The following is a 15,327-nucleotide window of genomic DNA, read 5'->3' on the forward strand; positions in this document are numbered from 1 at the left end:
GACAGTATTATTATTTATTGAGCATCTATTTATCATAAAGTCCATATCACTCTGTCTTACTCTGATAGTCTTAAGGGTCTCAGGTTTAGTTGATTTTGTCTCACCAAAAGGCAGTGCATTTCTAGATGAGAAGGGTCGCCAATCTAAGCCCCATGGGCCACACCAGCCCTTTCGAAGTCAGAGCTGAGCTGGAACACTGCCGCAGTCCTTTGTTGACATGCTGTCTGTGGTTGCTTTTGTGCTGCCTATGTTAGACTGGAGTAGTTGTGACAGACAGCCCAGAAAGCCGTTACAGAGCTGAGATATTTACTATGTGGTTCTTTAGGAAAAAAAAGTTTGCCAAACCCTGATATAGAGCGCAGTCATATAGACTGTTTCTTTGATTAAATTCTTTGTAATGAATAGACTGGGGGTATTCAATGGCTCTTTGCAACCCCATGGGCTATACAATTCATGGAATTCTCCAGGCCAGAATACTGGAGTGGGTAGCTATTCCCTTCTCCAGGAGATCTTTGCAGGAAGATTCTTTACCAGCTGAGCCACCAGGGAAACCCAAGACTGGAGTGGGCAGCCTATTCCTTCCCCAGGGGATCTTCCTGACCCAGGAATGCAATTGGGGTCTCCTGCATTGTGGGTGGATTCTTCACCAACTGAGCTACCAGGGAAGCCCATTCAATGGCTTAGAATCAGTTTAACTGTTAAATTTATATCTATACGGTATTTGTTCCATTCAATACATTTTTATCAAATGCTGCTCCCCACCCCACCGCCTACCGCCAAAAATGGTCATCAGTCCATCCGAGGGGGATTTCTGGATGGAGAAGAAAATGCACCATTCCCAGTTTAGCATGTGAAATGTGAAACTTCTTTTGACGTTTCCCAAAGGTACCCCTAAGTGTTTGCGGCTATCTGGAGTTGTTTGTACTTCTGAGACCTTCACCCGTCGAGATTATTTGTGGACTGAGCAGTCTCCACCCTGGCTAGTCAGCTGCTTTCTGCCCATCTGAAAAACAAAAGCAAAGCATGCAATACACAAGTTAGAAACACACCTTCACTCACCTGCACCTGAAAGAACCATCAGAATCTGCCATTCTGGGATAGAGGGAAAACCGGTATGAGCTCTCTGATTCCAGCTTTATCTTCATCTTGAAGCTTACACAACTCACAGATAAATTATAAGTTATGATAACGATTCCCACCAATGACAAACTGACTCCCTGTCCTCCACATCCTTTCATCTCTCTGGTTTCCACTTCTAAGCTCTTTTATATTCTGTCAAGACGGAGTGTGCCATTTGCCAAAATGACAGAGTGTGTGCCAGCACTGGGACATATTTTCCACTTTACCTGTATTGAAAAAATGTTGTCATACTAAGGTGTTTTTTTTCCCCATGATTGCTTTTTGCCCCTGTAAAAAGTGCCGCACCAGCTTCGTGAAATGCTTTTTGTCTGTTCCTATACAGTGATGAAAATAGAATGAAAGGTTCAAGTGAGTTTTGTTTGTTAAAATATAACAAACGATTATCCTAGAAACACCATACCATCATAGCACTATTTTCGTTCTTGTTATGTTTTAGCTTTTTCATTGCCAAGTGCCAGCTTGATCTGGGTACCAAAACCACAGTTTATGGACAAGATTTCAAAGAACGGCAATACGACAATTCTCTTGGTTGGCTGACATCTCAAAAATGTTTTGCCTAAAGCCCTCCCAGAAGAAAAGAAGTTATTCTTTGGTGGTAAAAAATTATAAAAGGAAAAGGCAAGCAGGAAAAAAAAGACAAACAATGGGCAAGCCGTTTTAATGCAATCAGATGGGATTTAAATGAAAGCAATTGTGTTATACTTCATGGAGGCAGTAGGGAGTCACTCTGGAAATCCATTTGTTTGAGAGCTGCCATTCTACATCAGCTGAGCTCAGACCGCTGTTTGTTGCTACCATACCAAAGTCGTTTATACCTTTCTGTAAAGAGGCCCCCGCTGATGAACCACTGAGCACGGCTCTGGCTATTTGAGGTCCTAGGTGACGAGAGAAAATGATATCATGCTGCAGGGTTTTGCTTGTCATATCTATCAGTAATGGAAGATACACAGACGCAATGTATGAAATTCCATCTCTGTGGAAGGGACAGCATTCTTGAAAACAGAAAGTACTATCTTCGCCGTCAGTTTAAAATGATCATATTTAGCAACTGTGTACATTCTTCAAGGGCTTCTACAGATAAAAATTAGTTAATTAGCAATCACTACCTTCTGTTAGGTAAGCATGGATTATTATTATCATAATTTTACAGACAGAATAAATGAGAATGATGGACAAGGTGCCAGGAGAAAAATTAACATGAATGAGTTTCTAGACCACAAGCCTCAGCTGCAAAGATTTTAAAGAGCTTGCTTATTTTAAAGAACATGCTTTCTGGTAAAGAGAAATTTAAATATTGGAAAAGCAAGTTTCCCAAATTTAGAAAAAAAAAAAAAAGTCCTATTTATCAATGAAACCAATGCTGGGATTTTGGGTTTTATTAATTTATGAATATTTATTTTTATGATTTTTTAACTTCCATACATCTATGAAGGTCTTCCTTTTGATGGGGATTTCATGTGATAATAACTCTCACTCTTCAAATTTCATTCCTTGGTATTTTGCTCTTTTGGAATAATCAAAGATCTTTGAGGCTTTATTAATTAACAGAAAACAGATTTTTTTTGGACTTGTAAATATTTGAGTAAGTTACATATGCAATATACAAGTTTAGTGAGTGTCCATCGTGGGCCAAACGCTGTCCCAGGGCCTGAGGATCTAGCACTGACTGACGAGACAGGTATCTTTAAAACTTTAAGTTTAAATTTGACTGTAGAAACTGTTTCTTCCTGTCATTTAGCTGAAGGAGGAGGGTCTATTGTTGAACAAAAAAAGTCATTTTGAACATAGTTATTAAAAAGTAAAAGAGGTTTAAAAATGCTATACTGGTTTTAAAGCAAAGAGGATGGAGCTATGAGCCATGGAATGTGAGGCGGTTCTAGGTTCTAGAAGCTGAAAAAGGTCAGGAAGAGAATCATCCCCTGGAGCCTCTGGAAGGAATGCCGTCTTCCCAATACCTTGGTTTCAGTCCCATGGAACCCACTGTTAGATTTTTACTTCTAGAACGATAAGAGATTAAACTTTGTGTTTTTAAAAGCAGCCCCCATCAAAAAAGCACTGCATGGCCTTGTGCACGTGTGTGTGCCGTTGCCTCAGTCGTGTCCGACTCTTTGTGACCCTATAGACTGTAGCCCGCCAGGCTCCTCTGTCCATGGAATTCTCCAGGCAAGAATACTGGAGTGGGTAGCCATTTCCTTCTCCAGGGGATCTTCCCGACCCAGGGATTGAATTCAGGTCTCCCGCATTGCAGTCAGATTCTTTTCTGTCTGAGCCACCAGGGAAGCCCTTAAGTGGTCTTAGTATGTGTATTTGTTTTCCCTTCTCAGATGATTGCTTCAAATCAGGATATAACTCAGAACAATTAGGGCGGCTGACGGTGTTTTTAAATGTCATTCCTAGACAGTGGGTGGAGAAGGCTGGCACCCCATTCCAGTGTTCCTGCCTGGAGAATCCCAGGGATGGGGGAGCCTGGTGGGCTGCCATCCATGGGGTCGCACAGAGTCAGACACGACTGAAGTGACTTAGCAGCAGCAGCAAACAGTGGGTGTGTATGTATTTTTCAGGTCATGCTTCTTCCCCCTCCAGGGCTAGTGATGACTTCTGTAATAAGACTGTAGTAGGCGTGCATTTTTGGCCTTTCTGGAGTCTCTCTGGAGAACCACTGCCTCCCCTGACTTCATTTCTTGTGGTATGGGTTTGATTGTCATCCACTCCCTGGTTCAGGAATGGGCACATTATCAGAGGCAGGCCAAGAATTATGCCTAGGACATTTCTTGAAACTCTTAAGAAAGTATGTTCTTTCTCTTGGGGTTGGGACGCTGGTAAGATGTAAACCTGGATTACAGGGGCTGTGTAGCCATATGGGGAGAGCCTGCCTGAGAAGCAAGCCAACCCCGAGGAAAGCAGGGTAGATTCGTATTGTGTTTGTGTGAACATCTGGATTTAGCCGTACCTGAAGCCAGTTTACTTCCTGGACTTTTCGGTGATGGGCCTAGTCTCCCCCTCCCCCTTCCGCCCCCAGCAATGCCTGAGTCACTTTGAAATGAGTGTCAAAAACTTGTAGGAGAAAAGAGTTTTAATGGCAATTCAAATCAATAATTTTAAAAAATATAGCCTTTGGTATGAACAAGAAAATAAACACTGGTTTTTTAGATTGAAAAGCTTATGCATATATATGGATACATGCAGAGTGGTAGTATCTATGTAACTAATATTCATCATTCCCTTATTCCTTATTTATATAACCCTATTAATATTTTCATGTTTTTATAGTAGCTTCATTGAGATATAATTCATATACCATGAAATTCACCCTTTAAAAGTATACAATTCAGTAGCTTTTAGTATATTCACAGTTATGTAACCATCGGTTTGATTAATTTTAGAACACTGCCATCACCTTGAAAAGAACTCCCATATCCATTACAGGCATTCCTCACTTCTGCCTCCCCGCAGCTCGTGACAAGCACTAACCTAATTTCTGTTTCTACAAATTTCATATAAATAGAATCATGCAATATGTGGCCTTTTTTGTTAAGCATCTTTCACTTAGAATAATGTTTTCAGTGCTCATCCATGTTATGGCATAAATCAGTACTTCCTTCCTTTTTATGGCAGGTGATATCCTGTTGCATGGATATACCAAAGTTTGTTTACTGTTTATCAGTTGATGGATATTTGGGTTGTTTAAACTTTTTGGCTATTGCAAATAATGCTGTTATAAACATTTGCATATAAGTTTTCATGTTGATAAACGTTTTCAATTCTCTTGGGTATACACCTAGGCATAGAATTACTGGGTCTGATGGTCACTCAACGTTTAGCATTCTGAGGAGCTGCCAAACTGTTTTCTGAAGCAGCTGTCCCATTGTACAATCCCACTAGCAATGTATGAGGGTTCCAATTTCCCCATATCCTTGCCAAGCCTTGTTATTATATCTTTTTGACATTAGCCATCCTAGTGAGTGTGAAGTAATATCTTATGGTAAAACTCTCTTAATGTTCCATGAAGCAATGTGCTCTCATAAAAGACTATATTTCACAGATCCCCTTCTTTGCATTTAGTGATTACTGGTAAGCTGTATGGGAACGTAGTTTGGAAGGGCTTTGAGAAAAGCCCTTAAAGAAGACTGGCTAAGTAAGGGGAAGTCATTTGGGGCCTTTCCTTCATCCTCCCATTCTTCTGCCTGAATTGTTGGCTCTGCAGCAGGCATCTTGGTCAGTGAAGTGAGATTAGAGACCCATCCTATCAATATTAGAACAGGGAGATAAAAGAATCCTGAGTCCTTGTGACCTGGAAGCCATACATCAGCCATGGGCTGCTAACTATAAGTCATATGGTTTTCTTGGAGAGAGAAATAAAAATCAAGCTTGTTTATTCCCTGGTTGTTCTGTTCTATTAGCTCAACATAATCCTCTATTTTCTGGCACATGTGCATGTATGTGTGGGAGTGGGTGTGTATATGCGTATATGCACATATGAGTATGTAGACACATATGGGGTGTGCACATATACATACACACACATACGGGTATATTGGCAAGAATCCTCATCAAGCCTAATTCTTTTTCCTGAGAACATAGCTAGACCACATTTCCCAGATTTCCATACTATCACTGCCACTCTGTGACTAGACTATAGCCAATAGAAAGTAGCAGAGATAATGTACGCCATCCACAAGCCTGGTCAGTAGAGCAGTCTTTCCTTCTTTCTCCCCATCTACTGACTAAATGGAGAAGACTTTAGGGAGAGGACTTGAGGAGGCAGAGCCATGAGGGGAAGGCGCCTGGGGCTCTGCGTGACCATATGGATATCCACACCAGGGGATAAGAGTGGGAAAAACAATTCTTCAGACTGAGGTCTCTGAGAATTAGGGGTTTGCTTCTCTTAATTACATTGCATATACATACACATTCATGTTTACATACATTCATATAACTGACCCAAGGCCACCCAGTGATCAGTGTAACATGCATCTCCCAATGCTTAGTCCAATCCTCTCTCCACTGAACTGGCATGCAGGGTACCTGGGTGTGTGTTATGAGAGTATGTTTCATCATAAATATTTAGAAAGTCATCTAACTTCTTTAGCTTCCATTTCCTCATCTGATAGTGAATCGGTGGGACTGGGTAAGATACTTAACATATTTGTTTCTATATTAAAACTATTGGAACTTCTGGTAACCTTGGGGTCCTTGTAAGCTCTTTAAAGGTAAGACAGCCTGTGTCCTTTCTCATATTCTTTCCTTCTAAGCTCTTTATAGGATAACTGTTCCATAAGTATTTGCGGAATAAAAGGGAAAGCCTCTTCCAGCTCTAAATGTCTACAGTGCATCTTTAGAATCTACACGCATCTTTGCTGCTGCTGCGAAGTCGCTTCAGTCGTGTTCGACTCTGTGCGACCCCATAGATGGGCAGCCCACTAGGCTCCCCCGTCCCTGGGATTCTCCAGGCAAGAATACTGGGGTGGGTTGCCATTTCCTTCTCCAATGCATGAAAGTGAAAAATCAAAGGAAAGTCGCTCAGTCGTGTCCGACTCTTAGCGACCCCATGGACTGCAGCCTACCAGGCTCCTCGGCCATTGGATTTTCCAGGCAAGAGTACTGGAGTGGGGTGCCATTGCCTTCTCCGACATGCATCTTTAGAATCATATTTATTACACGCACACTTTTTCTGTGCACAGCCTGCCAATTCACGACCAGAGCATGATCCAGCTGCTCTTACGAGAGTTGAAAGTGTTAGTCACTCAGTCGTGTCCGACTCTTCATGATGTCATGGACTGTAGCCTACCAGGCTCTTCTGTCCATGGAATTCTCCAAGCAAGAATACTGGAGTGGGCTGTTATTTTCTTCTGTTATAAGAGTTGGTTGCTCTCAATTTCAGAATACATTTTCTTCTGGAAACAACATGTTAAATGATGACACACACTCTGAATAGGCCACGGCGGGCTGTCTAACCCATCCTGTGACACTGACACTCATGCTCTTAGATTGAGCCTGTGCTTAGGATCCTAGAAGCAGGAACTTACATGGACCAGGCAGCAGGAACACTTACATGTTACCTACATGAGACAGAATGTGGGCATGAGGCCCTGACTCTCTAATAGAACGTTGGCTGAGAACTAGACAGAGACCAAGCCCTTCAACATCGGCATCCAGCATTCACAAAGGCAATGAACACTTCTTACCATGTAAGCTGTGCAGCCCATTGGATGTTTAGCTTCTGCCTATTTTTCTACCCTTATTTGATACTATTCTCCCCCTCTTCTCAGCCTGTTCCAGGGATGTTCTGTCCAATTTCAATAAACCAAGAGCTTGACTCCCTCTGGACCGTTGCACTTTCTGTTGCTTTTCTGCCTGGAATCTTCTCCTGCTGACTGTTGCTGGCCTGTCTCATCTTTCAAGCCACATCTCATTTCCTCTCAGGAGACTTCTCTATTTGGAAAGGTCTCCTCTGATTTCTCTCCAGCAAGTTGTCTTGGTGGCTGGTCTTTATAGCTGTGCTTCTCAAACTTCTGGTGCACACTGATCTCTTGGGGATGTTAAAATGCAGGTCTTGACTCAGTAGGTGCAGGGTGAAGTTTCAGACTATGCATTTCCTACAAGCTCCCTGGTTCTGCCTGTGCCTATGACTACACTCTGAGTAGCCCTGCTCAAGAGAACTTGCCTATCACACTGTAGTCTTAGGAAGCTCTTTGTGTCTGGATGTATGCATCTCCCCAGCCTGGAAGGAGTGCTCACTGAGCCCATCTTGTTCACCTGTCACCCTGGTGCCAGAACACCATCTTCCTAGTGTGTGCATGCATGTGTGCGTGTGTGTATGTGTGTTAGTCACTCAGTCATGTCCAACTCTTTGCAACCCCGTGGACTGTAGCCCACCAGGCTCCTCTGTCCAGGGATCTCCCAGGCACGAATATCAGAGTTGGTAGCCATTCCTTTCTCCAGGGGATCTTCTCAACCCAGGAATCAAACCTAGGCCTCCAGCATTGCAGGCAGATTCCTTACTATCTGAGCCACCAGGGAAGCCTACTTACTAAATAAATACCTGCTGGGTAAGTTCAGAGACTTTAAGTGGGATGAGTGTTACACCAGGGAACGTCCATAGTGCTGTAGAAGCTCATTTCATCTGGAGGGACAGGGATGGCGTCTTGCTGATGTGCAGCACCAGACTTGTGCACAGAAGCAGGTAAGAAACATTTCCCAACGCTTCCTGTTCTCTGTCCAAAGCTCCCACTGTGTGAGCTCATCCTGACTTGCTCAATCTTCCACGGTCCAGGTCAAAGATAACCTATCTTACCCGTGTGTGTTAGTTGCATCTGACTCTTGTGACCCCATGGACTGTAGCCTGCCAGGCTCCTCTGACCATGGGATTCCCCAGGCAGGAATACTGGAGTGGGTAGCCATTGCCTACTCCAGGGGGTCTTCCCAACCCAGGGATCGAACCTGAGCCTCCTAAATTGCAGGTAGATTCTTTACCATCTGAGCCATCAGGGATGCATCTCCCAGGCCCCAGAATGGCTGACATTGCTATGGTTGGAGGCAAGCAATCTGATTGAGACATTTCACACTTGACAAATACACCTTAATAAAACCTGGTGGTACTTTTAATTTGGTTTTGTAAAAAAAGATGCTTACTAATCTAATTGTCTAGTGCTGTTTGGCTAGTAGAGTATATATATTTAAGCCCAGGGAAGCCACCAAAAACAAGAAAAAAAAAACTTGCCCTTTTTTTTCCTTTCTCTAGTACTGAACCCACAAATTATCTAAAGCTCAGGGGAAACTGAGGACTGAGAGAGAGAAAGGGGAGATGAGTAATGCTGCAGGTGTGGAGAGATTATCTGTATGATCTGTAAGGCGATGACTTCCAAGTTTAGGAGTTGTGGGCGAGGCAGTGTGTGCTCACAGACGTTAAGAGTGAGGGTTCTGGAATCCTTTTATGTACATTCCTGATTGGGGTTCTTTTATTGTGTTCAGTTCCTCAGTTGTTTCTGACTCTTTGCGACCCCACTGAATGCAGCACTCCAGGCTTCCCTGTTCTTCACCATCTCCCAGAGCTTGCTCAAACTCATGTCCATCAGGTCGCGATGCCATCCAACCATCTCATCCTCTGACAGCCCCTTCTCTTCCTACCTTCAATCTGTCCCAGCATCAGGGTCTTTTCGAATGAGTTGGCTCCTTGCATCAGGTGGCCAAAGTATTGGAGATTCAGGGTCAGTCCTTCCAAAGAATATTCAGGACTGATTTCCTTTAGGATTGACAGGTTTGACCTCTTTGAAGTCCAAGGTACTCTCAAGAGTTTTCTCCAACACCACAGTTCAAAAGCATCACTTCTTCAGTGCTCAGCCTTATTTATGATCTAACTCTGATATCCATGCATGACTACTGGAAAAACCATAGCTTTGACTATACGGACCTTTGTTGGGAAAGTAATGTCTCTGCTTTTTAATACACTGTCTAGGTCTGTCATAGTTTTTCTTCCAAGGAGCAAATCTCTTTAAAGGTTTTGGCTGCAGTCACCATCTGCAGTGATTTTGGAGCCCAAGAAAATGTAGTCTGTCACTATTTCCATTGTTTCCCCATCTATTTGCCATGAAGTGATGGGACCAGATGTCATGATCTCAGTTTTTTGAATGTTGAATTGTAAGCTAGATTTTTCACTCTCTCACCTTCATGAAGAGGCTCTTTAGTTCCTCTTCACTTTCTGCCTTAAGGGTGGTATCATCTACATATCTGAGGTTATTGATATTTCTCCTGGCAATCTTGATTCCAGTGATCACTAGTATATTAAACAGTTTCTTCATCTGTAAAATGGGCCAACAACACATCTGTCTCTTGATGTGCTGTGAAGATTAAGGAATAGTGAAGGTCAATTGGTGAGCACAATGCTTGCCACCGAGTAGCAGCTCAAAAATGGTAAATATTACGCACATGATCTTCTGATAAAACATGGTGGAAAGGAGAGTAAGAACAGACTCTAACTCAGAGTGACGGTGAACATCACATGTTAGGTTTGGGACCACACTTTGGTTAGAAAGTGCAGAGTCAGACTATGAAAAGAAGGGGTGGTGGCAGAGATGGTCCAAGCTGCAGGAAATTGTAAAGTGTCCACAAGGAAGCATCCCTTCATAAACATTCAGATGATTCTCAGATGCTTGAGTATCTAGTCCATACCAGAACAACTAGCTGCTTTTCTCACATGACTTGTGATACCAAATGTTCACCTTCTTACCATTTGTATTCATGTTTCTTAATGTGGCACCCCAACTTTTCAATTCAACACCCCTCTCACTATGCTGCATTCAGTCATTCCTCAGCCAGCAGAGGGCATGGCATGGGCTACCAGTACTGACTGACCTTAGCGGTGAGTGCAAGACTGCCCCCGAACCAGTGGTTCTCAACCTAGGGCAGTTTTGCCTCCTCAGGACTTTGGCAATGTCTGGTTGACACCACTGAGCAGGGTGCTGCAAGGTGGGGAATACTACTGGCATCTAGTAGGTAGTAACTAGAGATGCTACTAAACACCCTACAATGCCCAGGGCAAAAAATTATTTGCCTGAAAACAGAAATCTTGCCTTTAAACTTTTCTTTTCTTAACCTTTCTGGTTCTCAATTCCCCTATTAAATTCAGCCACTAAATAATAGGCACGATCCACCAACTCTGACATTCTAGGAGGCTTTTTTTTTTTTTTTCCTGACCTCCAAGAATTTTGCTTCTAAAATTAACCAACAAGGAGTGGTTCAGACAGACTTTTCTTTTGCCTAAAGAGGCCAATCCACAGTCTGCTATAGCTTTTCTGTGGCCTCAGCTGTAGAATTTCAACAGCCTCTTAGTTGGCAATGCAGTGGGGGTGGTGGGACAAGTCTTAAGAGAAACCTATACCCAAAGTAAGCAGTAATTTCTCATTCATGGTTCATGATGAGCTTTCCCTGTTTCTCAAAACCAGTTTGGTTTGACGAGGATCACCCTGTTGATACTAGTCCATCCTATGAAACTGACAGGCCCACGCACCTTTGGTGAAAGAATGTGTTTCTTACCCATTATCTGAGAACCTGTGAGCTGCTTAATAAATATACTGATGGAGGATTTCTGGCACATGCTTATCTGAACAAAGGCCAATTATATTCCAAGAACTAGCGAAGGAATGAATTAATTGATTTAAGCAATTAAAGTCCCTACCACAAATAGAAACAAATGCCACCAACACAGATAAAAGAACACTATCCAGGGACCTAACAAGGCCCTAAAAAATCTAATCAGTGACAACTTTTGAAAGGCCAGTTCAAAACAAGTAATCCTTTTGGACATCAAGGCAACCTTCTCACTGGCAAAACAGTTGCATAGTGAAGAGAAAGGTCATGGGCCTTTCTCAGCCACAGAAAGGAGAGAAGTAAAAGCAATTAGACAAAATGGATGCTGTAATCCCACTTTCCAGACCCCAGAGCCACACTAAACACTGAGATTCAACTTTTCCACTTCACTATTCAGGATCTGGCAGCCCTTCCCAAATGAGAATGCCATAGCTTGATTTCTTTCTTACCAATTCTGGCCAGATGTTTCTTAGCGATGTCTAGAGCCTGGGGTAGAGAAAGAAAAATTTTAAAAAATCACCAAATCCATGGATGTTGCTATGAATTGATCACATAAGTTGGAGTTCCAAAGTACTATTGCTGAAAACTGCCCTGCTTGAAACTACTCCCCAGCAGAAGCAAAACGTCCAGTTTCATGGACTGCCACTTCCCAATCAGGGGGAAAACCACTGAGTAATAGCATCAGCACCACTTGGAGGCTCTTTTTCACAAGCACGTTCTCGGACTCCACCCCAGACCTACAGGATCAGAATCTGCATCCACAGTAAAATTTGAGAAAGAATGCTCTACAGGGTCTTCAGGAGTAGTTTATTTTTTGCCTTTTCTCAGCCTGAGTTTCCTCAATTGGAATATGGAAATATAACAAAGTGCATACAAAGGGGGAAAAAAACCTGAAAGAAGACAGTTCACAGGAGCACAGGAGTGCGGGGGACTATGGGGGAACTTCTCGAAGTTCTACACTGTGCAGTTTTCAACAACGTAAGACCAGGGTTACTTCTTTTGTAATGGGGAAAAATAATTTTAAATACAGCTGACGCTCTCTCACAATACTGTACTGATGATTTTTAAAGGGACCACTGTAGCAGGGCCCAGCACCATACTGCAGTGCAGACAAGTCAAAGGTGTTAAGTGAACTGGGTGGAGCCAGCCAGCAGCCGGTGAGCAGCTCTCGTCTCCGAAAACTGGCCCTCATACACATTCGATCTCAGCACCTGGAAACCTTGGCCTGGCAAACTTCGGGATCCGCTGAACCTCAGATCTGACCTGTAATTGCTGGAGCGTCCGGCCGGCTCTGTAACTTTCCCTGGAATAAAATAAATAAATAAAGACCGTAAGTGCTGAAATAGCGGACCCCACACTAATCTCTCTGCAGTCAGCCACGGAAAGAGGAGGCCGGGGAATGGAGTCGAAAGTCGCAGTCTGGCCCGGACGGGGTTCCAGGGAAACTAGTTTGGGCGGCTGCAGCATCCTTAGAGGCTAACTCTGAGCTTTCTCAGCTGGCATTTTGTCTCCTGTAGTGAAAACTGCAAGAGAGAGGAGTGGAGTTTCCCGAGGGAAGGGCTCAGGCTGGCGTCTTGGGCGGGCCAGCCCCCTCGGCGAGCTTCTGTGTCTTCCCACTTTCCTCCGCCTCCCTCCCTCTCTCCTCCCTTTTGCGTCGGGCGGGCGGGAGGCCGCAGAGGCAGAATGTTCTTGCGCACGCGCTCGCGCAATTACGGCCGAGGAGTTCTGTTCCTCGGGCATTTTCCGAGGAAGTCTGGAGCAATTAAGCTCAGTCCGGGGAGAGCCAGCGAGCGAGCGGGCGGCGCTGCCGGCGCGTCTGGGCTGCCTCGCTGGGAGGGAGGGGGCGGCCGGCCGCCCGGCGGCGACCCCGGGCCCCGGCCGCCACCATGGGCTTCGAGCTGGACCGCTTCGACGGCGACGTGGACCCGGACCTGAAGTGCGCTCTGTGCCACAAGGTCCTGGAGGACCCGCTGACCACGCCGTGCGGCCACGTCTTCTGCGCCGGCTGTGTGCTGCCCTGGGTGGTGCAGGAGGGCAGCTGCCCGGCGCGCTGCCGCGGTCGCCTCTCGGCCAAGGAGCTCAACCACGTCCTGCCGCTCAAGCGCCTCATCCTCAAGCTGGACATCAAGTGCGCGCATGCGGCGCGCGGCTGCGGCCGGGTGGTCAAGCTGCAACAGCTGCCCGAGCACCTCGAGCGCTGCGACTTCGCGCCCGCGCGCTGCCGCCACGCGGGCTGCGGCCAGGTGCTGCTGCGGCGAGACGTGGAGGCGCACATGCGCGACGCGTGCGACGCGCGGCCGGTGGGCCGCTGCCAGGAGGGCTGCGGGCTGCCCCTGACGCACGGCGAGCAGCGCGCCGGAGGCCACTGCTGTGCACGGGCCCTGCGGGCGCACAACGCCGCGCTGCAGGCCCGCCTGGGCGCGCTGCACAAGGCGCTCAAGAAGGAGGCGCTGCGGGCCGGCAAGCGCGAGAAGTCCCTGGTGGCGCAGCTGGCCGCCGCACAGCTGGAGCTGCAGATGACCGCTCTGCGCTACCAGAAGAAGTTCACCGAGTACAGCGCGCGCCTTGACTCGCTTAGCCGCTGCGTGGCCGCGCCGCCCGGCGGCAAGGTAGGCGCCCGCCGTCCGCCCCGACCCCCTACTGGCCCTGGGGCGCCTCCCAGTCCCTGTGGTCTTGGGGTTACCGGGAGCTTCCGGGAGCATCTCTGCCTCCCTCTTCTAACTCTCCTTGCCAGATAGATCGCTTTGAGCCGGTCGGGGAATCAGTCTCACCTTGGGAACTGTTGTCCTTACAGATTAAACTCAGGGTGAAGTATAGCTGCAGCAGCTTCATCGGTTCTGGAAAAACTAAAAGGAATTCGAGAGCCGCGCAGAGTTGAGTGAGTGTGGCTCTTGAGTCAGAACCCTGTAGGGGCTTTGGTACAGACCAGATGGATGATCTTGGGCAAGTCGTTTAACCTCTTTGAAAGTTGGGAAACAGGGTTCCTCTACACGTGACAGGAGATAAGATACTGACACACGCGATGTTAACTATATCCATGCACCCTCAGGCGGTCCGGAAAGAATCAAAGGAACCCACAGCCCAGCCCGTGGAGACTAGGTTAACAAGGTTGCCAGAGGAGAGGCTGCTGGAGTAAAAGCTGGATTCCAGTGTGAGCTTTGCTGCCAACTAGCTGGCTGACCTTGAGCAGGCTGCTTAAGCTTTCTCAAGTTGGAAAGTAGGGCCCTAGAGATGTGACACGGGGGGGGGAAACACTGCCAGGCCTCTCCTGTGTTACTTCTCCAGGGATTGAAAGAATTCCAGAAAGAATTGAAGGAACCGCCACCAAATATAAAGTAATAATTGGCATTGAGGCCTCTGGAGTTAGAACTGTTTTTTGAGTCTGGGCTCTTGGCTAGTGTTGTGGCTTAATCCCAGGTGCTTCAGTCTCTCTAAATGTAAAATAGATTCTTTGCCTGCTTCAGGGAGAGAACATATAAAAAGGATCTAGCAAGTTGCCCTGTAGAGAGCAAATGCTCAACAAGTGTTGCCTGTAATTATCTTTACCCTCCTTCCCTTGTAAGCCATCCCCCTGTTCTGGGAGTTGGTATAATTACAACAGCCACTACTGCTGGAGGCTTCCCTTACTCCAGGCCCTATGCTAAAGCTCTTGTGCTTCTCAGCTGTTTCCCTTTTAATCAAGTAAGGGAGGCAGGTTGCTTCTCGTTTTGCAGAGGAAGAGAACTCAGGACCAGTGAGGGGCAGCCCTGGCCCCGAGTCATGGCTTTGAGGTGGCAGAACTGGGTTCCGAACCCACGGATGCCCAAGCTCTTAGCCATCATCATGTCACTTCTCAGTGTAACCACAAGTGCCATTTACTGAGGGTTTATTATGTACCAGCCACAGTAGCAAGCACTCTGCATGCATTCTGTATGTAATCCTCTGAGATGAGGAAGCAGGCACAGGTCACAGAACTTGTCCAGAGTCAAACGGTGACTCAGGAGACAGAGCTAGGATTCAGATTCCACCTCAGTCGTCAGCCTTGGGTGTTTTGACATTTTGGACCCCCAAATTCTTTGTTATAGGAGGCTGTCCTGTGCACTAAGGGGCATCCTTAGCCTC

At 45.9% G+C, this 15,327-nt stretch overlaps 1 protein-coding gene across 1 annotated transcript in view; it reads left to right on the forward strand.

The window, feature by feature from the left end:
* Nucleotides 1–13,112: 13,112 nt before the first annotated feature.
* Nucleotides 13,113–15,327, forward strand: part of PDZRN3 (PDZ domain containing ring finger 3) — a 269,113-nt gene continuing 266,898 nt past the window's right edge. Inside the window, exon 1 of the mRNA XM_068981973.1 lies at nucleotides 13,113–13,835. Coding sequence (XP_068838074.1) covers nucleotides 13,113–13,835 — 723 coding nt within the window. The remainder of the gene's footprint in view (nucleotides 13,836–15,327) is intronic.

This window comes from Capricornis sumatraensis, chromosome 10, assembly GCF_032405125.1.
Source record: "Capricornis sumatraensis isolate serow.1 chromosome 10, serow.2, whole genome shotgun sequence".
NCBI lineage: Eukaryota > Metazoa > Chordata > Mammalia > Artiodactyla > Bovidae > Capricornis > Capricornis sumatraensis.